Here is a 26824-nt window from a genome sequence, read left to right on the forward strand (position 1 = left end):
CTTGGTGAATTTAAGGTCACCATCAACCCAGTCCTGAGAGCAGATCAAAACATTTTGCCCAGGATAAATTTGCAAACATTTCTGAAGGAAAACACTTCAGCAAAGTGGATTTAGCTGATGCCTACCTACAGATGGAGATGGAAGAAGAGTCCAAAGCGTTTCTCACCATAAACACTCACAAAGGGCATTAACACGACAATAGGCTTATATCTGGGGTAGCATCTGCACCTACACTCTGGCAGAAAGCTATGGACCAGGTGTTGCATGGCTGCCCAGGCACTCAGTGTTACCTGGATGACATCATTGTTACCGGTGAGGATGACCAGCAACATCTCCAAAATCTCCAGGAAAGATTAGAAGATGGGAAGATTATGGGCTCACACCCTGATGCAACAAGTATGAATTCTTTAAACCAACCTTCATTTACTGTGGTCACACCACTGAAGCACAAGAATTATACAAGTGTGCTGAGAAAATTCAAGCAGAGATGGATGCTCCAAGGCCAAAGGATGTGTCACAGTTGTAGTCCTTTTTAGGAATTGTCAATTACTATAACAGGTCCCTGCCAAACCTGGATAACATGCTCTACTCTTTCAGCTTATTACTACAGATTGGGTAAAAAAGGTCATGGATAAGGCAGTGCAAGGTGGCTTTCAAAAAGGTAAAGGAAATGGTGACATTAGACACTGTGCGCATACGTAATCCACATTATTCAGTGAAGCTTGCCTTATGATATAGGCTCAGTCACGTCACATGTTATGGGTGATAGAAGTGAATGCCCTGTAGCCTTTGCATCATCTTTCCTTTCCACTGCAGAGAAAAAATTTGCACAGATTGACAGAGAGGTTTGGGGAGTAAAACATTTCAATCAGTACATGCACGGGGGAAAGTTTACCCTCATTACTGATCACCAATCACTGGTGTCCATTTTCAACGCACAGGAAGGTGTTCCACTACCAGCAGCAGCTCAATTGCAGAGATGGGTTCTGTCTCTTGGAAGACACAATTACAAGGTCGAATTCAAGAGAATGACTAATCGTAGAAATGCTGATGGATTGTCTTGCTTATCTTTGGAAAAGGAAATACCTGAAAATATTCATAAAAGAGGACACTCCTCTTGAGGTATTCTCACCAATCAAAAGTCTCGCTATTACTGCAGAGAAGATCCAAAGAGAAACCAGAACAGACCCCAGACTGCCTCAGGTCTATACAGCCATCCAAAATGGATGGAAGTGCAGCGACAATTCCAGTTCCCCCACTTTTACCAGCGCGGAGATGGACGTGCCTTGCCTCATGTGGGGATTGAGATTTGCTGAGAGCTGAAGTGTTAGAGGAGTGCTAGGCATGGTCAAAATGAAGGCCTTGGCTCGAAGCTCTATCTGGTGGCCTGGAATAGATCAGCAGATTGAACAGCTTGTCATGCACTGTTTGGGATGCCAATGCATCCAGAAGATGCCAAAAGCAGTGCCTCTCCGTCGAAGGGAATGGCAGAGGATTCATGTGGATTTTAATGGACCATTCATGGGCACAGATTTCTTGATAGTAATGGCCAGAAGTGTTCCCAATAGTCTCCACTACAGCTTCGCATGCTGTTGAAGGCTCTTCTCAAGGACTGGTGTTCCAGATGAACTTAGTCAGTGACAATGGACCACAGCTTGTGGCAGAACAGTTTCAGTCATTCCTGAAAATAAATTGAGTAAGACACATTACACCTGCAGCATACCACTCAGCTACAAATGGCTCAGCAGAAAGGTTTATTCAGAGCCTATATCAGTAGAATACGCTGAATCAGAATTTCCTCCTTGCATATCGCAATGCAGCACACCCCCACCAGCTGTTCCTGTGTCATCCCTTGTGTTCACACTCAGATCGCCTCAAACCCACTCTCAAAAGGACAAACAGCTGAGACAAATTGAGGGCTGTTCAAACAAGGAGGGTCGATGTTCCACTCCTGGACAAGCAGACCTGACAAGGGACTAGAGAGATGATCAAAAGTAAGTACTTGGAAACATTGAGGACAGAACTGCACCACTCTCTTACACAGTGGGGATTGTGTCTGATGTCATCTGGAGACGACACATTGATCAGTTGAGGAGAGCAGTCATTTGTTAGAGAAGGCAGCTGTCAGAACCACTTCCTGCAGTCCCCGAGTCAACTCCTACAGCCACCACGGAGGAGGCCCCAGAACCTGAGACGGTTTCAGAGCAACAAGCCTCAGCTGCCAAGCATGGTAATGTACCTCCACCCGCTTCTCCCCCATCAGGAAAGATGTTATCTCACAAGAGTAAGAAATCCTCCACAGCAAGGAAATCTTTAGGCCTAAACTTACTATCCAGTAGATGTCTATATAACAGTTGTATTATATAATATACTGTATACATATAATACATTTTAAATTATATATATAAATTAAGATGCATTCTATATCGAGTTGGAGTTTTGAGTTAAGCAGGGAGGAGTGTTGTGTATTTAATATTTCAGCAATATTGTAAATATATTGATTGATTGAGTATTCTCTGTTGTTTATATAATTCATTACAGGTTATATATAAAAGTACATGAATGGCATACGTCATCACGCTTCCATGTCCTATACGCCTGCCTCGTTTAAAGTAATAGCGAAGTTAGACATGTTACTCCCAGCTCCGTGTTTTTATTTCAATTAGTTTTATGTTTTGGAGTTACAAAACCTAACACCAAACATTTCAAGTCTCAACGTATTGTACATTCAGAGAGGCTCCTCTGCACACCACTGTTGTAATGCGTGGTTATTTGAGTTACCATCACTTCCCTGTCAGCTTGAACCCCTGGCCATTCTCCTCCGACTTCTCTCAATAACATGGCATTTTTACACATGAAACCTTTTTACACCATTCTCTGTAAACTAAGGCAGGGGTTCCCACCTCGGTTAATGGTAGGGGCCCATGGCATAAAAAAGGTTGGGAACCCCTGCTCTAAAGATTGTTGTGGTAAAAATCCCAGGAGATCAGCAGTTTCTAAGATACTCAAATCACCCTGTTTGGCACCAACAATCATCAAATCACTAAAAGTCACTCTTTTCCCCCTTTCTGATGTTTGTTCTGAACAACAATTTAACCTATTGACTATGTCAGCATGCTTTTATGCACTGAGTTGCTGCCACATGATTGGGTGATTAGATATTTACATTAACAAGCAGGTGTACTTTATTAAGTGGCCACTGAGTAGAGGCTTAGGGTAAAAGGTGAATTCTTTAAGGAGAACATGAAGGGGAACTTCCTCATTCACAGAGTGGTAAGAGTGTGGAATGAGGTGCCAGCAGAAGTGATTGATGTTGCTTAGTTGAACATTAATGAGGAGATTGGACAGGTACATGGATGAGAGGGCTATGGTCTCGGTGCAGGTAGGTGGGACTAAGCAGAAAGACAGCTCAGCACAGACTAGGTGAGCCAAAGGGCCTGTTTCTGTGCTGTAGTGCTCTGTGACTCTATTGAAAGAGATGGAATAAGGAGCATGGGAATGAGCGGCACCACTGGGCGGGGCGTGACAGAGACGCTTGGTTCAGCAGTCTGTCAGAGTGGGGAAGAACCTGTTCCTGAGTGCAATCATCCGGGCTTTCAACCTGCTGTAGCTTCTCCCTGAACATGGAAGAGGGAATCGTCAGGGTGGCAGCATTCTTGATGATACCGTTAGCCTTGCTGATGCATCACTCCATGAAAATGGACTGGATGGAAAGTAAGGAAGTGATGGGCCAGTGGTAAGCCAGTGGTGGGCAGTGAAGATGAGCTTTACCCATGTGTCTGACCCATGCCTTTTTTAAAATCTGTTTTTTTTTCCCTTTTCCAAAAGAGGTTTAAACACTGATAGGCATCCGCTAGTCTTGCAAGACCATGGATCTGTGCCTGGAAGGTCTTCACTCTCCAGGGTGCAGGCCTGGGCAAGGTTGTATGGAAGACTCGCAGTTGCCCATGCTGCAAGTCTCCCCTCTCCATGACACCAACATTGTCCAAGGGAAGGGCATTAGGACCCATACAGCTTGGCACCAGTGTCGTCGCAGAGCAACGTGTGATTAAGTGCCTTGCTCAAGGACACAACACGTTCCCTCAGCTGGGGCTCGAACTCACGACCTTCAGGTCGCTAGTCCAATGCCTTAACCACTTGGCCACGTGCCCGCAATCACTAATAACAGCATACCATACTGCAGTGTTCCACGATTCACATTAGTTACATAGAACATAGAACATAGAATAGTACAGCACAATACAGGCCCTTCGGCCCACAATGTTGTGCCGACCCTCAAACCCTGCCTCCCATATAAGTCCCCATCTTAGATTCCTCCATATACCTGTCTAGTAGTCTCTTAAACTTCACTAGAGTATCTGCCTCCACCACTGACTCAGGCAGTGCATTCCACGCACCAACCACTCTCTGAGTAAAAAACCTTCCTCTAATATCCCCCTTGAACTTCCCACCGCTTACCTTAAAGCCATGTCCCCTTGTATTGAGCAGTGATGCCCTGGGGAAGAGGCGCTGGCTATCCACTCTATCTATTCCTCTTATTATCATTACCATCAGCAGTTTCAAATTATAAGCTAGTCATCCCTACCCAGAACACACTCTTGCTCCTGTGGTGTCCACTGGTCCTGGAAATCCCCCACTGGACCCGTGGATACTTTGTGCTCCTTCTCCCGGGACACATGGGCATGATGTAACCCCAGAAGATGTGTGGGCAAGCAGTTCAGGCAAAACCCTCGACCGCCCATTACCTACACTGCTGAATGGCCACTTTTGCCAGGCCCAGGAACATACTGACCAGGAGCTCCCATTTATGCCCTGGGAGTGTGTGAAGGGACTATATAGGTCGAGCTTCACTATATCTGATCCTGTGCCCCGGATCAGCGTGATGTGACTGTGTAGAGGGATATTTACTCAGTATCTGACCTGTGCCCCAGATCAGTGTGATGTGACTGTGTAGAGGGATATTTACTCAGTATCTGACCTGTGCCCTGGGGTGTTACAGTACCATAATTGGTAGTGCATCACTTTACGGTGCTGACTGTAAAATTGGGGTTCGAGTCCCACCACCGTCGGTAAGGATTTTGAATGCTCTCCCATTGACCATGTCGGTCTCCTCCAGGAGCTCCGGTACCCTCCCATATTCTAAAGTCATACGGGTTAGGGTTAGCAAGTTGTGGGCATGTTATGTTGGCACCAAAAGTGTGGCAACAATTGCAAGCTGCCCCCAGAACATCCTCAGACTGTGTTGGCGGCCGACACAAATGACACATTTCATTGTTTGTTTCGACATACATGTGACAAATAAAGCTAATGCTTTCCTTTAATCTTTCACCTGCCCTCTGGAACAGTGTGATGGGACTGTGTAGAGGGATCTTTATTCTTTACCCCAGACAACTGAGGTTAATGCTGTACACTGACCTCTGGGAGGGAGACAGGCATAGTGAGTGCTGTAATGAAGCTGTAATTGGTCATGTCATAGTGTCTGAGCACCAATCAATGCCTGAAGCAGAGAATGCCACTGCCAGCACGAGTCAGTCCCATTTAAACACGCTCCCTTTAAACCCTTTGCTCCAGGATAGGGGCACCGGCTGGAGTAGCCAACCTCTTATGGAGGCGGTGGGCACCTGTGAGAATGTCGTGAGTTAACTGTCCGCTAGGTCAGGTGATTTCAGTCACGGGTATATCCTGCCTGACAGGAGAGTAATTGAAAGCTCACGGTGTAAGCTGGGGGACTGAAAAACCAATCAAGCCCAGGGTCACCAGGAAGCAGTGGGATGTAATCATCGCTGTCCCGGTGATGGCAGTTACCACAGGAACATTGCAGCAATTTCATTCTGGAGGCGACAGAGAGGAATGTCATCTTACTCCAGCTCCTGCCAGCAATATCATTATTGACCATGTTAATCGCCCTGTGATTCCATGTCCTCTGCTCCTTCCCACCTATTCACATTCCTAACAGGACTTCCCAAACCTCTTGTCCTCACTGCCGGAGCCTAACAGCTGATTTGTACACAGTGTGATTCAAGTCAGTGGTGAGGCAAGGTCTAGGTAGAGCAAGAGGTGCAAAAGCCTTAGGTCCAACGTCACCAGGTTCAGAAACAGTTATTTAATGAGATTTTAAAAGATTAGCTTTACTTGCCACATAGAAATCAAAACATACAGTGAAATGTGTCATTTGCAACAATTTTAATTAAATCAGTGAGGATTTAATTGGGTGACTGTCAGGAGAGGGAGAGGGGAACGTCAGAGTGGAGAGCATCCCTGTGGCCATCCCCCTCAACAATAAGGACTCCATTTTGAGTACTGTTGAGGGGGATGACCTCCCTGGAGGAAGCAACAGCGGCCATGACTAGCACTGAGTCTGGCCCTGTGGCTCAGAAGGGTAGGGAAATGAAAAGGATTGCAGCAGTAATAGGGGACTCTTTAGTTAGGGGCACAGGTGATTCTGTGGAGGCAAAAAGGAAACGCGGATGGTAGTTTGCCTCCCAGGTGCCAGTGTCTGAGATGTTTCTGGACGCGTCCACAATATCCCAAAAAGGGAGGGTCCTTGATGTCTCTGTTACTATTGGGTGGTCTATAAAAAGCACCCAGTAGAGTTATTGACCCCTTCCTGTTTCTAACTTCCACCCACAGAGACTCTGTAGACAATCCCTCCATGTCTTTCTCCTTTCCTGCAGCCGTGACACTATCTCTGATCAACAGTGCCACGCCCCCAGCTCTTTTGCCTCCCTCCCTGTCCTTTCTGGCACTCGATTTAACCATTCCTGCCCCTGAGCCATCCAAGTCTCTGTAATGGCCACAACATCATAGCTCCAAGTACTGACCCACGCTCTAAGCTCATGTGCTTTGTTCATAATTAAAATAGACACATCTTAAACCATCGGTCTGAGCGCCTCCCTTCTCTATCACCTGCCTATCCTCCCTCTCGCACTGTCTCCAAGCTTTCTCTATTTGTGAGCCAACCTCCTCTTCCCCAGTCTCTTCGGTTCGGTTTCCACCCCCCAACAACTCTAGTTTAAACACTCCCAAGTAGCCTCAGCAAATCTCCCCACCAGGATACTGGTCCCCCTTTTAAACATTCTTTTAAACGTCTTCTTTTAAACATTGGTTGTTTGTTTATGTATAATTTTACCATTGTATTTAATTATTCCTATAAGTGCCTACAAGAAAGTTAATCTCAAGGTAGCATATACGTTGATGATAAATTTACTTTGAACTTTGAACTTTGAACTTCATTTTGTTTCCTAGACAACGAATAGTGACTGGTGACGGGGAACAACGGAAGAATTCCTCCGACACCACCCCCACTGCCTGCTCTGCTACACGACCACTGTTACGGAAGGTTAGAACACGGTGCCAGGCCGTGATGTCTCCCGCTGAGTGATGCCAGGTTACCACACCTGACTGGACAAGAGAGAGTGCAGAGGAGGCTCGTCAGATGTTGCCAGGACAAGAAATGCTAACCAGGAGGAAAGAATGGCTCCAATGGCAGGGTTTTCTTTCTAGAGGAGGGCACAGTTGTCGCAGAATTATACTGCATGGAAACAGGTCCTTTGCCCCAACTTGCTCAAGCTAATCACGTTGCCTACCTCAGCCAATTCTGTTTGCCTGTTTTTTCCTAGAACCATCGCAATCCTTTCTAGCTTCTTACTTTATCCCCCTTCCACCTCCCCCCCCACCGCTACCCACCTTTCCTCTCATCTGGTTTCACCTATCACCTGCATGCTTGTACCTCACTCCTACCCCCACTTTACTCTGGTTTCTGCCCCCTTTTCCAGTCCTTAAACCATAAGATATAGAAGCAGAATTAGGCCATTTGGCCCATATATTCTGCTCCACCATTTCTCTATGGCTGATCTACTTCCCTCTCAGCCCCAATCTCCTGTCTTCTCCCAGCAACCCAACAGTCCTGATGAAGGGTCTCGGCGTTTATTCCACTCCATAGATGTCACCTGGAATTGCGGAATTCCTCTGGCATTTTGTGTGTGTTGCTCAACAGGTAGCGTAACACTATGGCAGCACCAGCAGTCGAGGCCCAGTTTTCACTGCTGTTTGTGAGGAGTTTGTACGTTCTCCCCATGACTGCGAGGGTGTCCTTTGGGTGCTCTGGTTTCCTCCCACAGTCCAAAGACGTACAGGTTTACGGTTAGCAAGCTGTGGGCACGCTGGGCTGGCACCGGAAAGCATGGCCGTATCCAAACTGAGTTGGGTGTTGACAGAGATGACGCATTTCACTGGATGCTTTGATGTATATGTGACAAATAAAACTACTCTTTATCTTTAATCAAATACCTTTTAAATGTCACAACAGTGCCCACCTCTTCCACTTCCTCTGGCAGCTCTTTCCATGTACGCGCCAGCCTCTGTGTGAAAATGTTAACCCTTTTAAATCTTTTCTCTCTCACTTTATACCTATGTCCTCCAGTTTTTCACGTCGCTACTCTGGAGAAAAGACTTTAACTCTTCACCTTACCAATACTCATTCTGATTTTATAGATCTCTATATACGGTCATGATTCTTGTACCTTTAATCGATTTCTGTCAGGTTATACCTCTGATGATTTTATAAACCTTTGTAAGCTCTCAGGATTGAGTATAAAATTAAAAGGAATCCATACAGGGTGAATCTATTACCTTTAGCTTGCAGATCGCCCAGTCACTAGATGACATAGAGTCTTTAGTGATCAATAGTGAATAAGGACTGAGAATGTTAATTTCAGTCAGAGAGAAATGGTGAATGTGAAAACTGGAACATAGGATTTGACTGTGGTTAGGAAATGTTCAGCGATATGGGACAAATGCAGGGCCAATAGGACTAGCATGTTGGTCAGTATGAATAAGTTGGGCCGAAGGGCCTGTTTCTGTGCTATACAAGAACATAGAACAGTACTGTCACGACGGGCCCTTTGGCCCGCAATGTTATGCTGACATTTTAACCTACTATGAACCAGTCTAACCCTTCCATCCCACACAGCTCTACATTTTCCTTTCATCCATTTTATACTTCTGTGACGAGCAGCAGCTTGGTGAGACAACCCCCCAGATTATTGTTGACTAAGATACAGATGCAGGCCAGGATTCAGGGGAAAATTCAGCTACTCCTCTTCCAAGGAGTTCTGGCAACATTCTTGCTCTTTGAGTTTCCTCTGTTTATATTCCTCATTTGAAACGCAACACCCCCATCAGGGCAGCACTGGGGTCACAGTCGTACTGCGTGGAAACTAGTCCTTCGGCCCATCACGATCACGCGAACCATCAAGCGCCCATTTACATTAATTAAATCTAATCTCATTTTATTCTCCCCACCTTCCTATCAACTCACTCAGTTTCTCCCCTTCATCCGCACACCAGGGGTACGTACAGGTCACATGGAGAAAGTGTAGACTCTACACACAAAAATAGTGTGGCATTCACGATCGAACTCCTGTCGCCGGAACTGTGAGGCAGTCTCGCTATCTGCTTCTCCACTGGGATTATTTCCCGGGAGCTCTCGGATGGACATCTTTTCTCACCGCACCGGAGTCCTGCAGTGACAGAGACTCTCCACGCTGACTGGCTCCCATCATCCCGAGACTGCGCTCAGTGTGCCTGTAGGACCCCATTGTTTACTAACCAACCACTGTGTGGCCGCAGGTGTGAGGTCTGGCACAGTGGGACATCCCCTACGGGACAAAGGTTTGCACCCTGCTCCTGGGAATTCTGCTACACACTGAGGAAGTGCTGCAGTGTCAGTGAGGTGGAGCAGTCCCCTTTCTGTTACCCAGAACTGTACAGCACAGGCCCATCATGCCTGTGCTGAGCATGACACCATTTCACATTATCTCATGGCCCAAACCAGAAGCCCTGGCTGAACGCCGAGGTGAGCTCCCTACTGTAACACGCTGTAAGGTTTCACTGCTAATGTAATGGCCCCTCTGTAATGTTTCATTGCTAAGGTAATGGTTTCTCTGTAGCAGCCATGTTTGGGTTATGACTAGAGATAACGGGGCTTTGGAATGTATGTTATCCAATGAGAGAAATGTCGTTCTTTCTTGTGAGTCTGGAAGAGAGATTTTTCAGGGCCTTTCGTCAGGGAGTGATGGAGAGAGAGGACACGAATGGAGAGAGCCGGAAGACCACCGGACGGAGTGGACCGAGGAGCGAGGGTCCGAGGGCCGGCTACGCTTGGAGGTCGACGGGAATGAATGAACGAACAGTGAGCTCCAACGATGCGCAATAGACTTGTTCCTTAAAATGGGCTCTTTTACTTTTTATTTTATTTACTAATCCTCTATCCAGATTAAGATTTATAAAGTTCAGTCATTTAATTGCATTTGGTGCACTGTCTGATATTTTGCGGTGCGGATTTGCTACCGGGCAACACATCACACAGCATCCACACAGACGAGGTTTCTCAGTTTGGCGGGGCCAGAGGTTGTTTTCCCCAGATGAACGCGTGGTGGCCAAGCCTGGGGGTTACACTACTAAAAGCCCAGGATGCTGCTTTCAAGTCCATGACAGAACAGTTCTCAGAGCAGCCAGGCATCTCAGGGATCAAGGGGGCAAAGGCCGCCTACACACAAAAAATTCAGGAATACCTCTCCGATAACGATCCCCTGTGTATGTGGCTTGGCGTCAAGGGCATTACTGTCCAGGCAAGGGAAAACAGTGTTGACGGGACCAGTGACATCTCCCTCCACAACACGCTAAACAATTGTTATGTACGCTTCAAGGCATGCAAGTGAATCCCCTCCAAGTTCAGCAGCCCCTGTCTGTAACAGCAGCAGACCCCCCCCCCCCCCATAAGGCTGCTGGGCCAGACAACACCTTCGGCCGAGTACTCGAGGAGTGTGCACACCAGCTCATTTAAATCTTCATGGACATTTCGACATTTCACTCATCCAGGCTGCTGTCAAATCAGCCACCAGCATCTCTGTATCAAAGAACTCTATACTTTCAGAGCTAAATGACTACTACCCGGTGGCACTGATGCAAATCATCATCATGAAGTGCCTTGAACGGCCGATAATGGCACATATCAGAACTCAGTTCCTGCCACACTGGACACTCACCAAGATAGATTATAGATTATAGATTATGAGGACACTCAGTCCTCATTTATTGTCATTTAGAAATGCATGCATTAAAACATGATACAATGTTCCTCCAGAGTGATATCACAGAAACACAGGACAAACCAAGACTAAAACTGACAAAAACCACATAATTATAACATATCGTTACAACAGTGCAAAGCAATACCGTAAGTTGATAAAGAGCAGACCATGGGCAAGGTAAAAAAAAGTCTCAAAGTCCCGATAGCCCCACCATCTCACGCAGATGGTAGAAGGGAGAAACTCTCCCTGCCATGAACCTCCAAGCGCCACAAACTTGCCGATGCAGCACCATTGGAAGCACCCGACCGCAGCGGACTCTGAGTCCGTCCGAAAACTTCGAGCCTCCGACACCGAGCACTTCAACACCGAGCACCATCCTCTGCTGAGAGCTTCGATCCCGCCCCGGCTGCCGAGCAACAAGCAAAGCCGAGGACTCGGGGCCTTCCCCTCCGGAGATTCTGGATCACACAGTAGCAGTGGCAGTGAAGCAGGCATTTCAGAAGGTTCACCAGATGTTCCTCCGTACTCTCACATCTGTCTCCATCAAATCAGGATTGTGCACGGCACCCTACTTGACAGATAACAGATATCACCACCGGAGTGACCACTGCAAGCTGTGCCGTGCCGCCATCTTCTCCTCCCTTCTTGACTTACCGCTTACCGACTGAGCCACTCTACGACAGACGTCAGGGTGCTGCTTCCGTATTTCCACACGACTGTCCCACAGACCTCAGTGAACTAACTCCTAATCCTTGGTCTAGATACACAACTGTGCAACTGGGTGTTAGACTTCCTAAGTCAGGACGTACAGCCACCCCTCCCTCCCCAACATCTTCCGCATGGATGTCCCCCCCCCCGGGGCTGTGTGCTCGGCACATCGCTGTACACTCTGCTCACACATGGCTACATGGTCAAACACCAGAATACTCACATCATCAAGAGTGCCGATGACACGCCAGTGCTGGGGCCCAACACCAACAACGATGAGACAGCTTACAGAGAGGAGGTGGAAGGGCTCGAGGCCTGCTGCTAGACAAGTAACCTCTTCCTCAATGTCAACAGGGCAAAGGAGATGGCTAGCAACTTCAGGAAAACTCGCACCACTCACCCACCCCCCCCCTTTACATCGGTGGCATAGCAGTTTCAAACTCTTGGGAGTGCACGTCACACACAACCTCTCATGGTCTCAGAACCATCCTACACGTCAAGAAAGCTCACCATTGCCTCTTCTCTCTGAGGAAGCTGCAGAGAGCTGAACTTCGCACTTCCATACTCACTTCATTCTACAGATGCACGGTGAAGAGCACCCTGACAGGGTACCTCACTGATTGTTACGGAAATGGCACTGCGACGGACAGGAAAGCTCTGCAACCCGTAGTCAAAACTGCCCAATGCGACAATGGCACCAGCCTCTCCACCAACAAAGAACATACAGAAAGAAGCTGGAAAAGGGCCAGTAACATCAAGAAGGATCCCACCCGCCCTGCTCATGGACTGTTTGTCCCACTCCCATCAGGGAGGAAGCTACGTAGCATCCATGCCGACTCAAAAATAGTTATTTTCCCCAAGCAGAAAGACTGATCAACACCTCCACCACCACATTATTATTTCCCATCAGTCACCTTAAGTACAGTCTAGTGTCACTTTATGGACATACAATCAATGTGTATAGGCTACCTTATCAATCTATATTTATGGTTTTTTTAATTATTATTGTGTTCTTTACCTTTCAGGTGTTTTTTGGTTTCTCTGGATCTGATGCAGCACAATGAATTTGTTTTCCTTTACAGCTGTGCACGGGAAATGACATTAAAAATTCTTGATCTTAACCGATCTGCCTTGAAGTGATTCATCTCTCTCCATATTCATGTCAGAGTCATAGAGAAATACGGTACAGACATAGGTCCTTCAGCATATCTGCTCCTTTTGACCTGCAGCCGGACCATAGTACTCCATCCCCTACCATCCATGTCCCTATCCAAACCTCTCTTAAACATTGAAATCAAGCTCACATACACCACTTGTGGTGGTAACTCATTCCACACTTCCTCATCCCTCTGTGTGAAGGAGTTCCCTCTCATCACCTTTCACCCTTAACCCATGACCTCTAAAATGCCATTATCACGTCTGCTTCCACCCCCACCCTTAGCAGGGTGTACCAGGCACCCTCCAGAGTGTGTAAAAAACTTGTCCCACCCATCTCACCTTAAAACCATGTCTACCAGTACTTGATATTTGAACCCTGGGAAAAAGACTGACCGTCTACCCTATCGATGCCTCTCATAATCTAATAAACTCCTATCGGGTCTCCCCTCAGCCTCCGACATTCCAGAGAGAGCAAGACAAGTTAATTCAACATCTCTTTATAGCTTATGCACCCTAATTCAGCAGCATCCTGGTGAACCCCTCTGCACTCTCTCCAGAGTCTCCCCATCTTTCCTGTAACAGGGGGCAATACTCCAACTTTATACAGACGCAGTGCCTGACTCTTGTACTCAGTGCCCCGTTGATTAAGACAAACATGCCATACCAGGCCCAATGAAGAGTCCCGGTCTGACACGTCAACTGTTTATTCCTCTCCACACATGCTGAATTCCTCCAGCATTTTGTGTGTGTTACTCTGGATTTCCAGCATCTGCAGAATCTCCATCTCCAATGGGATCTCACCACCAAGCACATCTTCCCTCCCCCTCACTTTCTGCTTTCCTCAGGATCGCTCCCTACGGGACTCCCTCATCCATTCATCGCTCCCCACCTGATCTCCCTCCTGGCACTTACCCTTGCAAGCTGAACAAGTGCCACACCTGTCCCTACACCTCCACCCTCACTAACATGCAGGGTCCCAAACAGTCCTTCCAGACGAGGTGACACTTCACCCGTCAGTCTGTTGGGGTCATCTACTGTATCCAGTGCTCCCGGTGTGGCCTCCTGTATATTGGTGAGACCGCTTCGCTGAGCACCTACGCTCTGCCCGCCAGAAAAAGCAGCATCTTCCAATGGCCACCCATTTTATCCACTTCCCATTCCTATTCTGTCAGTCCACGGCCTCCTCTACTGCTGCAATGATGCCACACTCAGACTGGAGGAAGAACATCTTACATTCCATCTGAATTTAAACGCAAACAACAGGAATTCTGCAGATGCTGGAAATTCAAGCAACACACATCAAAGTTGCTGGTGAACGCAGCAGGCCAGGCAGCATCTATAGGAAGAGGCGCAGTCGACGTTTCAGGCCGAGACCCTTCGTCAGTCCAGACGAAGTCCTGACGAAGGGTCTCGGCCTGAAACGTCGACTGCGCCTCTTCCTATAGATGCTGCCTGGCCTGCTGCGTTCACCAGCAACTTTGATGTGTGTTGCTTACATTCCATCTGGGTAGCTTCCAAACTGATGGTATGAATATCAATTTCTCAAACTTCCAGTAACCCCCCTTCACCATTCCCTTCTCTCACCTTATCTCCTTACCTGCCCATCACCTCCCTCTGGTGCTCCTCCCCCTTTTCTTTCTTCCGAGGCCTCCTGTCCTCTCCTGTCAGATCTGCAGCCCTGTATCTCCTTCACCAATCAACTTCCCAGCTCATTACTTCATCCCTGCTCCCTCCGTTTCACCTATCACCTTGTGTTTCTTCCGTTCCATCCCCCACCTTCTTATCCTGAGTCCCATGAAAGGCCTCAGTCCGAAACGTTGAACGTACTCTTTTCCAAATATGTCGTCTGGCCTGCTGGGTTGCTCCAACATTTTGTGTGTGTTATCTGCAGAATCTCTTGTGTTTAAACATGCTTATGCCTTCTTTCTCACCCCATTTACTTCTGTGGCCACTTTCAGGGAGCTATGACCATGCACCTCAAGACATCTCTGTACCTCAGTGTCATGAAGAGTTTTGTTTCACAGAACAAGGAGGGGGAAGAAATGGGCAAGGGGCAAGTCTTCGCAACATTTATTCCTTAATCAACAACAACGAGAGGAGGTACGTAAGTCCTTTCAGCACACTGTTTCTGGGAAATTCCTCACTGAGGCATACTGCCCAGAAGCAAGACCTTCGGCCCATCAAGTGCAACTCATCACAGACAAGTTCTGGGTTGATAGAAAAAGATAGAACAAAGCCTGACAGTTGATCAGAGTCCAGAAATCAAGGCCTGGTGGCTGCATTGAGTTGGCTGGGAAAGTCGAAGGCCCTGTGTCTGTGATGCCACAATTTGCTGGGGCGAGTCCACTGGGAAAGTTAGAGGCCCAGTGTCTGAGATTCCACTAGTCTGCAGGGAAAGTCGAGGGCCCAGCGTCTGTGATGCCACAAGTCTGCTGGGGCGAGTCTGCTGGGAAAGTTAAAGGCCCAGCTTCTGTGATGCCACGTCTGCTGGAGACTGGATGCTAGTTGGAGGACTGTGTATGTGTATGTGTGTGTGGGTGGGAGGGAGGATCGGGGCTTATTTCGCCATTGTTGCTTTGTCGCTTGGTACGTTGTGTTTTGTTGTGTTCTGCGTTGTGCTGCCAAGCATTCCAGACATGCTACGTCAGCACCAGAATGTCTGGCGAGAATTGCTGGCCCCCCCCCCCAGCACATCCTCGGGTGTGTTGGTTGCTAACGCAAACGGCGGATTTCACTGTGTTTCAATGACCATGTAACAAATACAGCCGAATGTGAATCAGGTCCATGCTGACTATCGAGTACCCACCTACACTAATCCCATTTACCGACACTTGATCAGTAGCCCAGGAATCCTTGGTGATTCAAGGGCTCTGTCCAGATGCTTCCAGCAGCCGTGACCAATTTGTCAGCTTAGTTCTGCCGATCACAACAGCTTCTACAGTTGGCCATTAAATGATTTTGGGTACTTATTTAAGACACAAGACCATAAGACATAGGAGCAGATTTCGGCCATTCAGCTCATCGAGTCTGCTCTGCCATTCCGTGATGGATGATCCCGGATTCCACTCAACCCCGTACATCTGCCTTCTCAGCATATGCTTTGATGCCCTGACCGATCAGGAAATGGTTCACTTCCACCTTAAATATTCCCACGGACTTGGGCTCCACCACACTCTGTGGCAGTGTTCCTCAGGTTCACTCTAGCTAAAAAAAATTCTTCATTCTGAAAGGTTACCTTTCAATTTTGAGGCTGTGCCCTCTAGTTCTAGATAATTCTGCCATAGAAAACATCTTCTCCACATCCACCCTAGCTAGTCCTTTCAACATTCGGATGGTTTCAATGAGATTCCCAAGCATTCTTCTAAATTCCAGTGAGTACAGGCCCAAAGCTGTGAAACGCTCTCCCTATGTTAATCCCAGAATCATTCTCGTGAACCTCCTCTGGACTCTCTTGAATTTATTTCGAGATACAGCACAGAACAAGCCCATCGAGCTGTGCTGCCCAGTCACCCACCCATTTAACCCTAGCCTACTCACTGGGTAACTGACAGTGACAAATTAACCTATGAACCGGTACACTTTTGGACTGTGGGAGGACAACGGGGTGTCCAGGGGAACCCCGGACGGTCACGGGGAAGAACGTACGAGCTCCTTACGGATGGCTCCGGAACTGAACTCCGCACTGTAATAGTGTTGCACTAACTGCTCTGGCACCACGGCACTCTTTGCGGGTAGGGATGTGACAGGGGCTACAGAGTGAGGGACAGTGTTTCTGTCTCCCTGTGGTTCGGCTGTCTATGGAGTGAAATTCCATCATCTCACGCGGAGGGAAGTCAGGCAGACTCGAGCTCCTGCCAGTGCGCAGCCTTCCTTCTGTATAAATAGTCTGCGGATTTTAATGAGGAGCGACGTGACTGAACTTCAACAGGCAGCTAATTCACTGTGTGTGACATCTTCCTCAGTCTGAGTGATTGCCTGGTGCCTGGCTGTGAGCCTCATCAAAACCTACAAATCATTTTAAAGATAGAGCACGCTCTCTCTCTGACACACACACACACACACACACACACAGAACTATACATGTAGAAACACAGAGCCATACACAGTCAAATAGGCAAGTACACAGATTTGTACATGAACAAACACACTGCCTTACATATACACACATGTATGTACACATAATCAGACATTTATACATAAACACAGAGCCATACATGCACAAATGCATACGTGTGTGCAAACGTGCACATGCAGAATTTTACATACAGTATATACTCACACACAGGGCCAGATTCAGATTTATATGTACAGCATGTCATTGATACATTGAGTGAAGTGTGTCATTTCCTTTAACAAAAACACACACAAGAACGTGCTGGGGGCAGCCCGCAAGTGTTGCCACACATTCCAGCACTGATATAGCATGCCCACAGGGCTCAGCAGAACCCACAGACGTACATAGACGTACAGTCACAATGCCACACAGACCCACAGCCCCCACACCCAGGAGGAGCATTAAGCACCATTCACCCCCTTGCTGAGACAGTTCAGTGACTACGTGGGTTTCCTGCCACATTCCAATGACATATGGGTTACCGTTAGGTCGTGGGCATGCTACCTTGGCGCCAGGAGCACGCCGACATTTGCAGACTGCCCCCTTCATCTCCTCGGACTGTTTTAGCCATCAACGTGTTTCACTGTACGGTACATTTCGATGTTTTGATGCACATGTGACCAATAAAGCTAACCTTTAAGTTGGATCACGGCCAGTCTGTACACAGTCCTTGGACTTTGTAATCCTAAACGCCCTCACTGAACAAAATCCCTCAGCTCCGGATATTCCATGATTAATGGTGCTGACAGGACCTGCAACCCAGCATTCCCGGGAGCACTGCGTTCAGTGTCCAGGGAGCCCTGCCACAGGCACCTGAAAGGATTTGTGTCACTTGATTTCATTTTCCCTGAGAGCCTTCGCTCACAAGTAATAAAGTCATTGGGAATGACGGCAACGGGAAATAGGTCAGTAGGTTACGTCGTGGGGAGGTCGGTTTATGTACTTGGTAGAATGAGAGGGGCTACTGAGCAACAAAGTGCTAGTCAAAGTCAAATTTATTACCAAAGTAATGTAAGTTAGCATATCCCACCTTAATATTCATTTTTTGCAGGCATTTACATGAAAATAAAGAAATGCAATATAATTTATGAAAAATTATACATAAACAGACCAAAACTGACAAACAACCAACGTGCCAAAGACAAACTGTGCAAATAGAAACTAAATAATACTGAGAAGATGAGTTTTTAAGAGTGAATCTGCTGGATCAGTTCAGAGCAGTGGTGAGTGAGGTTATCCACACTGGCTCAGGAGACTGACGTTTGTAGGGTAATAACTCATCCTGAACCTGGTGGTGAGGGACCTGATGCTCCTGTGCCCCCTGCCTGATGGTAGTAGCGAGAAGTGAGCATGGGCCTCGATGACGGATGCCGGTTTCTTATGGCTGTGCTCCTTGCAGATGTGGTCGACGGTAGCGAGGGTTTTCCCTGTGACGGGCTGGGCTGTATGCACCACGTTCCGCAGACCTTCCCCTTCCCGGGTATCAGTGCTTCCATTCCAGGTTGAGATGCAATCAGTGAGGACACTCTCCACTGTGCATCTGCGGTTGCTGACTGGCAGGGTGTAGGAGGCAGAAACTGCCGTGATAATTAGAGTCACTGAATCATACAACACAGAAGCAGACCCTCCAGACCATCTGGTCCACGCTCACCGAGATGCCTGTCCAAGCTAGTTCCCTTTGCCAACATTTAGAGGTCAATAGCTCTCTAAACCTTTCCAGTCCATATCCCTCTCTAAGTGCCTTTTAAATGTTGTTAATTTAATTTTTCTGTCCATTTAAATTCAATCAGGACATTAGAGCAAAAATGGTAAGGTAGGGTTCATGGTTCCCTCAGGAATCCTGATGGCAGAGAAGAAGCTTTTCCTAAAACATCAAGTGTGTGTCTTTGTGCTCCTGTCCCTCCTCACTGGTGGCACCTACCCACCCGCACATCTTTGGGAAGCGAGACGAAACAGGGGCTCCCAGTGGGGTTTAGGGAGAACAGCCACACTGACAGCACCCGAAGGTCGGGATTGAACTCTATCCAGTGCGTCACACTCCTACCCTCAAGGGCCGGAACGTTAGGACCACACATCAGACAGGCTGGGTCGAGGCTGTTCGAATGGAAATGGAGATTAAACTGAGATAAATGAAGTGACAGCCGTGAACAGCAACAGCCAGAGATGTGAAAGGCTCTGTGACACAGCAGAAACATCAGAGACTGCAGACACTGGAACCTGGCACAAAGGAACAGGAACACCACGCTTCCCACAGCAGAGGGTTTGGTAACTATGGGTCAAGGATTTAGGGTGAAAGGATCAGAGAAATTGAGAAACGCTTGCTCCATATTTCCAGATGACGCAGGAGGCCATTGAGCCCATCAGCCCTCCATGCAACCCCATTCCCCCACTTATTTTCCTGCAACTTACTCGCTTTTACACGCCCACTAGCAAACCCTGGTTTTCCCTGAATTACCTTCTAATGGGGCTACTTGATCAAAGCACCAGCCCACACATCTTTGGGACGCGGGAGGAAATGGGAGCGCTCGGGGAAAACCCGGGGGGAGGTAACACAGGGAGAACGTGCACAGAACAGCGCCGAAGGTCGGAATCGAACCTGGGACTCTGATTCAGCAGCTCTGCCAGCTGTGTGCACTGAGCAAGTAATACCGGGAAACTCCAAGGCACAGAGCCTTCAGTGGGTCACTGACTCAGCCAGCACTCACCGTCAAGGATGTCTTCAGAAGTCAGAGCACCCAAGAACAACGCTCCCTCTAAGGTGTGTGCGTGCACACAACTTCTGCTACTACCTCGTTGGCATGCTAAGCATATTTGGTGATGGCACACGAAGACATTTCCTTCTCCGGCTTCTGGTGCCAATGGTGTCAACAACATCCAGCTTGCGATGATTTGTCTGCAGACTTCAGAACTGGCGTATTTATACTGCTTGTACTGAAGAAATTATTGATTCCCTGTGTCGAATTCCAAAGAAGCAGAGGGCATGAAGTGCAAAAGAGCTCCTAGCTCATTTAAAATGGAACGGTTTATCATCCTGAGAAAAGCTCCAGACTTACTTCCTCAGAAATTCAGTGCGCACATTTTGCTGTCACTGGGCAAAAAATTGCCCAGCTCAAGATTTTTCCGCACACAAATTAGAGGGAACACTGCTCAAGGAGGTGTCATCCATCAATAAGGACACTCACTAACCACGAGGGGAGCATGTGTATAAAATCATGAGAGGCAGGCAGCCTGTGTCTATTTCGCATGGTAGGGGTGTCTACATCTAGATGGCATAGGCTTAAGATAGGACCGAAAGACACAGGAGCAGAATTAGGCCATCCGGCCAATCGAGTCTGCTCCGCCATTCAATCACAGCTGATCCTTTTTTCCCCTCCTCAGCCTCACTCCCCAGCCTTCTCCCCATAACCTTTGATGCCTTGTCCAATCCGGAACCCATCCATCTCCACCAACGACCTGGCCTCACCAGCTGCCTGTGGTAATAAATTCCACAAATCCACCACCCTCTCGCTAAAGAAATTTCTCCACATCTCTGTTTTAAATGGAGCCCCCTCTATCCTGAGGCTGTGCCCTCTTGTCCTAGACTCTCTCACCATGGTAACATCATTTCCACATCTACCATGTCTAGGCCTTTCAACATTCGAAAGGTTTCAATGAGATCCCCCCTCATCCTTCTAAATTCCAGCGAGTACAAACCCAGAGCTATCAAACGTTCCTCAAATGATAACCTTTGCATTCCTGGAATCATCCTTGTGTGAGGTGGTACACTTTGGAAGGACAAACTCCAAGGCAGAGTACAAAGTAAATGGCAGGATACTTGGTAGTGTGGAGGAACAGAGGGATCTGGGGGTACATGTCCACAGATCCCTGAAATTTGCCTCACAGGGAGATTAAGAAAGCTTATAGGGTGTTAGCTTTCATAAATCGAGGGATAGAGTTTAAGAGTTGCGATGTAATGGTGCAGCTGTATAAAACTCTGGTTAGGTCACACTTGGAGTACTGTGTCCGGTTCTGGTCACCTCACTATAGGAAGGGTGTGGAAGCATTGGAAAGGGTACAGAGGAGGTTTACCAGGATGTTGCCTGGTTTAGAGAGTATGGATTATGATCAGAGATTAAGGGAGCTAGGGCTTTACTCTTTGGAGAGAAGGAGGATGAGAGGAGACATGATAGAGGTGTACAAGATATTAAGAGGAATAGATAGAGTGGATAGCCAGCGCCTCTTTCCCAGGGCACCACTGCTCAATACAAGAGGACATGGCTTTAAGGTAAGGGGTGGGAAGTTCAAGGGGGATATTAGAGGCAGGTTTTTTACTCAGAGAGTGGCTGGTGCGTAGAATGTACTGCCTGAGTCAGTGGTGGAGACAGATACACTAGTGAAGTTTAAGAGACTACGAGACAGGTATATGGAGGAATTTAAGGTGGGGGGTTACATGGGAGGCAGGGTTTGAGGGTCAGCACAACATTGTGGGCCGAAGGGCCTGTAATGTGCTGTACTATTCTATGTTCTATGTTCTAACTTCCTCTGAACCCTCTCCAATGCCAGTACGTCTTCTTTTTTCAGATGAGGAGCCCAAAACTGTTCACAACACTCAATGTGAGGCATCACCAGTGCCTTATAGAACCTCAGCGTCACATCTCTGCTCTTGTCTTCTAGACTTCTTGAAATGAATACTAACATTGCATTTGCCATCCTCACCACCGACTCTACCTGTAAGTTAACTCTCAAGTCCCTTAGCATCTCAGATTTTTGGATTTACTCCCGTTTTGAAAATAATCTGCACATTTATTTCTACTACCAAAGTGCATGTCTATGCTTTTTCCGACCTTGTATTTCATTTGCCACTTTCTTGCCCATTCTCCTAATCCAAGTCCTTCTGCAGCCTACCTGCTTGGGAGTTAAGGGTAAATGCAAATGTCCTCAGCAGGTTCAACCGCTACCTACCATGTCCTCCACTGAGATTAGGTTGAGATGAGAACTAAAGGTCATGGGTTAGGGGTGAAAGGTGAAATGTTTAAGGGGAACTTGAGGAGGAACGTCTTCACTCAGAGGGTTGTGAGAGTGTGGAACGAGCTGCCAGTGGAAGTGGTAGGTATGGATTTGACTTCAACATTTAAGAGAAATTTGGATAGGTACATAGATGGGAGAAATATGGAGGACTAAGGGATTAGGCAGATTAACAGTTTAGCATGGACTATATGAGTCAAAGGGCCTGTTTCTGTGTTGTAGTGTTCTATGACCTTATATAAACAACAATTATAGACAATGTGAGGGATTTCTTCTTTTATGTTACTGCTAAGGTGAATAAAATGGCTTCTTTGTTATGTTAAAAATAAAATGGCTTCTCTGTGATGTTAACTGCTGAGACAGTGGTTCTCTCTCTAGCAGCTTGTTTGGGTTATATTACCGATAAGAGAATTGCAGACCATTGGGATAGGCGTTATTCTTTCTTGTGTGTCTGTAAGCTATTGTTTTTGCGGGCTTTGGGACAGAGAGAGGAGACACGATGCTGTAAACTGGGCGACGGAATGTACCCCGAGCGGGTGTCCGAGGCACAGGGTTTTGGGGAGGAGAACGGAAGAGGAAGGAAGTGCTGGACGCGCTCTGGTCGACCACCGTGGCTAGTTCCCAGGCGGCGGGTCGAGGGGGTCGGAGATCGCATGGTGGAAAGAAGACCCCGTTCATTGAGCTCCAACTGATGCGCACGAAGTAGTTGAACTTTGATAAGTTTGGCGCCTTTTATTTTCCTTTTATATTTTACCTCTATTAATTACATAGTTCCAGTAAGATCTATAAATTGTAATCATTTAATCGTATATGGTGTACTGTCTGTTATTTGGCGGGGTGGGGCACATCACACAGCATCCACACAAACTTGATTACCCAGTTTGGCGGGGCCGAAGGCTGCTCCCCCTAGACGAAAGCCAGCTGAGCAAGCCTGAGGCTTACCAGGGGGCGACAACACTTATAGAAGAATAAACACAATTACGAAACAAAAGATATGAGATGTGCCTGTGACCCATTCTCACGGGGCTGATGGTCCATGCACCCAACATCTGGGACAAAAACACAACATCTGTCTCCCAGCAGCCTCTAAAGGGATGATGAAGGTTGGGCAATAAATGCTGGCAATAACCACATTGCAAAAATAAACAAAGATACTTTTTAATACTTACAGGTAACTAACATATACTATTTTCCAAGGAGAAATGAGCTCCTACTGCACAGCTGGCTGCTGCCTATCGGTTGTCATGGCTACCTGAACCCCCTGTGACCCCGCCAGGGAGCGCTCACTGCGGCGATCGATTAACCTGCTTGCGGGCCTTAGCAACCATCAGACTGCCGGCACTCGATTAGCGGAGGCTGGCGGCCATTTTGAGAAGGGCGAGAGCGGCGGGCGGAGGAAGAGAGCGGAGCGGAGCGGAGTGAGGCACCGGGGCTCGGGGAGGCGGCTGCTGGACGGAGGGAGGCAGCAGAGCAGCAGGGTCCGGGCAAGCGGCCCGTGGGACGGCGACCGGAGGGAGAAGCGTTGCCGCACAAGGAAGCGGTTCCGCAGACTGTCGTCAAGCTGCTCGGCAGCCGCTTCGAGCAAGAAAAGGCCGCCTTAAAGGGACAGTCCACTCGGAGGGAGTCTTAAAGTGACAGTCCACTCGGAGGGAGTCTTAAAGTGACAGTCCACTCGGAGGGAGTCTTAAAGTGACAGTCCACTCGGAGAGAGTCTTAAAGTGACAGTCCACACGGAGAGAGTGTTAAAGGGACAGTCCACACGGAGAGAGTGTTAAAGGGACAGTCCACTCGGAGGAAGACTTCAAAGCGACAGTCTACTTGGAGAGAATCTTAAAGTGACAGTCCACTCCAAGCGTCTATTAAAGCCACAGTCCCCTTCCTAAAGTGACAGTCTGCAGTAAGGCCAGGCCACTACAAGGTCAATCGGCTCAAAATCAGCACACCCAGCCCTCCAGACCATTCCTGCTCACTTCCCCTGTTTCTTTAGGCTATAGTTGTTAAGAGCACGTTTGTTATTCTGAAGGTTGAGTGGGAAAAGGGGCTGTGTGACCTCGGAACCCTACTTTTCCCGGAAGACCCACCTGTCCTCGGAATGGCCGATCTGAACCGTCAGCTCCGCGACTATCTGTCCCAGTCCCGAGCAGGGCAGGCGGGGCAAGCGGCTGACAGCGAGCCTCTCCTCATCCCAGATACTGAGTCCCTGTCAACCGCACCCAGCTGGGCCAGCAGGCTGAACCCCTTCGCTGGGCTGGGCAGCGGCTCGCCCCCAGACCAGAGCACTGGTCCCGCTGAGGGAGGGTTGTGGGCGACCGAGCCTGACCCCTGGTTGCCCTCCCTGTCCCGACGCCAGCGGCTGATGGGTTTTGGCCTGTGCCTGGCAATGGGACTGCTGTGCTTTGGCCTCTCGGCGATGTATGCCCCCTTCCTACTGCTGAGGGCCCGCAAGTTTGCCTTGCTCTTCACCCTGGGGAGCCTATCCCTGCTGGGCAGCCTGGCCCTACTGCGGGGGCCCGGAAACCAGCTACGGCTGCTGGCCTCCCGGGACCACCTGCCCTTCACCGCTGCCTACATGGGCTCGCTGCTGGCCACCCTGTACGCCGCCCTGGCGCTGCAGAGCACCGCCCTCACTGCTGTGGCTGCCACATTCCAGCTGGTCGCCCTCACTGGATACCTGCTCAGCTCAGTGCCCAGCGGGGCGGCCGGGCTCCGCTTCCTGGGGGGCCTCTTCACCTCGCTCTTCAAGCGGACCGTCAGCAAGTCCCTGCCCCTGTGAAGGTAGCTCAGGGTGTTGGGGAGGCATTGGCCATCGCTCAGAGACTGGACGCTCCCCCTCCCCCCCCCACTGAAGCACTAGATGCTGAGGCTACTGCCTCTGAAGGAAAGTTCCTTAGAAATTGAGAGGTAACTGTGTCTGCCCTCTCTGATGAATGCAGAAACTCCTGTGGCCTCCCTCCACAAGAATTCTTCCAAGAGAGAGACAATGCAGGGATTTCAACGAAAAGTGCCACAATTCCTTCCGCCCTCCCACACACACACACACAGCAGGTGTGTCTTCCAGTCTCGACATAAACTACGGACTCTCCACAGTGGCAGATCCTTCCCACAGCACCCTGAGAGGCTGCCCGATATGCTGAGCCCCTCCAGCGGAATGCAGCAAATTCCTGAGGGCGATTCACCCCAGCCTCCACCAGCCTGTAATCATCCATCGATCGACAGGCGTTTAACCTCAGCAGAAATTTACCCTGCATCCTGAACATCAGCGCCTTACGCTTCACGTGGGACAGTGGCTTCAAAGCAATTCAGTGAAGGTCCTCATCTCGGGAAAGTCTGGACTGAGGGAAGGGAGAGAGATTGGGAACAACGGATTGGAGTACAGTGGTTTGTAACATCCAGTGGGCTAGCAGAGCAGACCCCAGAATCAGGCTTCTATCGTGAAATATGTTGTTTTGCAGCAGCGGTATATTACGATACATAATTTAAAAAATTATAAATTGCAATAAGAATTATATATACAAAAAAATTAAATAAGTAGAGCAAAAAAGAAAAAAGGTATTGTTCATTAAGAACTCTGATGGTGGAGGGGAAGAAACTGTTCCTGAAACGTTGAGTGTGCGTCTTCAGGCTCCTGTACCTCCTCCCTGATGATAGCAATGAGAAGAGGGCATGTCCTGGGTGGTGGGGGTTCTTAATGACAGATGTTGCTCCTAAATCTGCTCTTATGTCTTATGGTCTTATGAAAACAGCTACTAGTGACGGATGCAGGATGGAGGGAGCGACAGACAAGGGAGATTGGACTGGGTGGTGGACAAGTTCATAATGACAAGCTATTATGTACATATGATTGTGTAAAAGGCAACTGATTTCAAAATAAACATGATGATTGAATGAAAGGCAAGTGTACATTTGAACTCCACTGTGCTGTTTATAGTTGGTGCGCCTGGGGCTGGGATGTGGAGGGAAGACGTGAGCTGTCAGTTCTGTGGGTGCAAATGGCACCTTATGGTGTTGTTGAAATTGTTCACACTCAGTTCAATTAAAGCCTGAAAGTGGAATGTGGAGAAGATTGACTTCTGTGTCCCTCTAAGGAAATACTGTACTGGACAGCATATGGGATTTCCATAAGGTGTTGGTCACTGCATAACACCAGGATACAGTACTGGTGGGGACGGGTCTGTCACTGTACAACACTGGGATACAGTACTGGTGGGGACGGGTCTGTCACTGTATATCACTGAGATACAGTACTGGTGGGGACGGGTCTGTCACTGTGATACAGTACTGGTGGGGATGGGTCTGTCACTGTATATCACTGGGATACAGTACTGGTGGGGACGGGTCTGTCACTGTATATCACTGGGATATAGTTCTGGTGGGGACGGGTCTGTCACTGTATATCACTGGGATACAGTACTGGTGGGGACGGGTCTGTCACTATATCACTTGGATACAGTACTGGTGGGGACGGGTCTGTAACTGTAACACTGGGATACAGTACTGGTGGAGGTGAGTCTGTCATTGCATTTTTTTCAATTGTATAAAGAGTAACAGGGAAGTGAGAATTGATATTGAACAACTGGAAAATGATGCTGGTGAGGTAGCAATGGGGTCAAAGAAATTTGAATCTGTCTTCACTGTGAAGGACACCAGCAGTGTGCCAGAGGTCTGTGAGTGTCAGGGAGCAGGAGCGAGTGCCATTGCTATTACAAAGGAAAATGTGCTAGGCAAACTCAAAGGTCTTAAGGTGGAT

At 48.2% G+C, this 26824-nt stretch overlaps 2 protein-coding genes across 2 annotated transcripts in view; one reads left to right on the top strand and one right to left on the bottom strand.

The window, feature by feature from the left end:
- The window catches only part of gabbr1b (gamma-aminobutyric acid (GABA) B receptor, 1b), a 282459-nt gene that overhangs the window by 216293 nt on the left and 39342 nt on the right, over positions 1–26824 (bottom strand). The window lies entirely within an intron of this gene.
- Positions 23459–25999, top strand: sft2d3 (SFT2 domain containing 3). The gene has a single exon (XM_063047446.1). It carries the CDS (start codon positions 24170–24172, stop codon positions 24848–24850), a length of 681 nt encoding a protein of 226 aa, XP_062903516.1. The 5' UTR covers positions 23459–24169; the 3' UTR covers positions 24851–25999.

The sequence above is a fragment of the Mobula hypostoma genome, chromosome 5, assembly GCF_963921235.1.
Source record: "Mobula hypostoma chromosome 5, sMobHyp1.1, whole genome shotgun sequence".
In the NCBI taxonomy this organism is placed as follows: Eukaryota; Metazoa; Chordata; class Chondrichthyes; order Myliobatiformes; family Myliobatidae; genus Mobula; species Mobula hypostoma.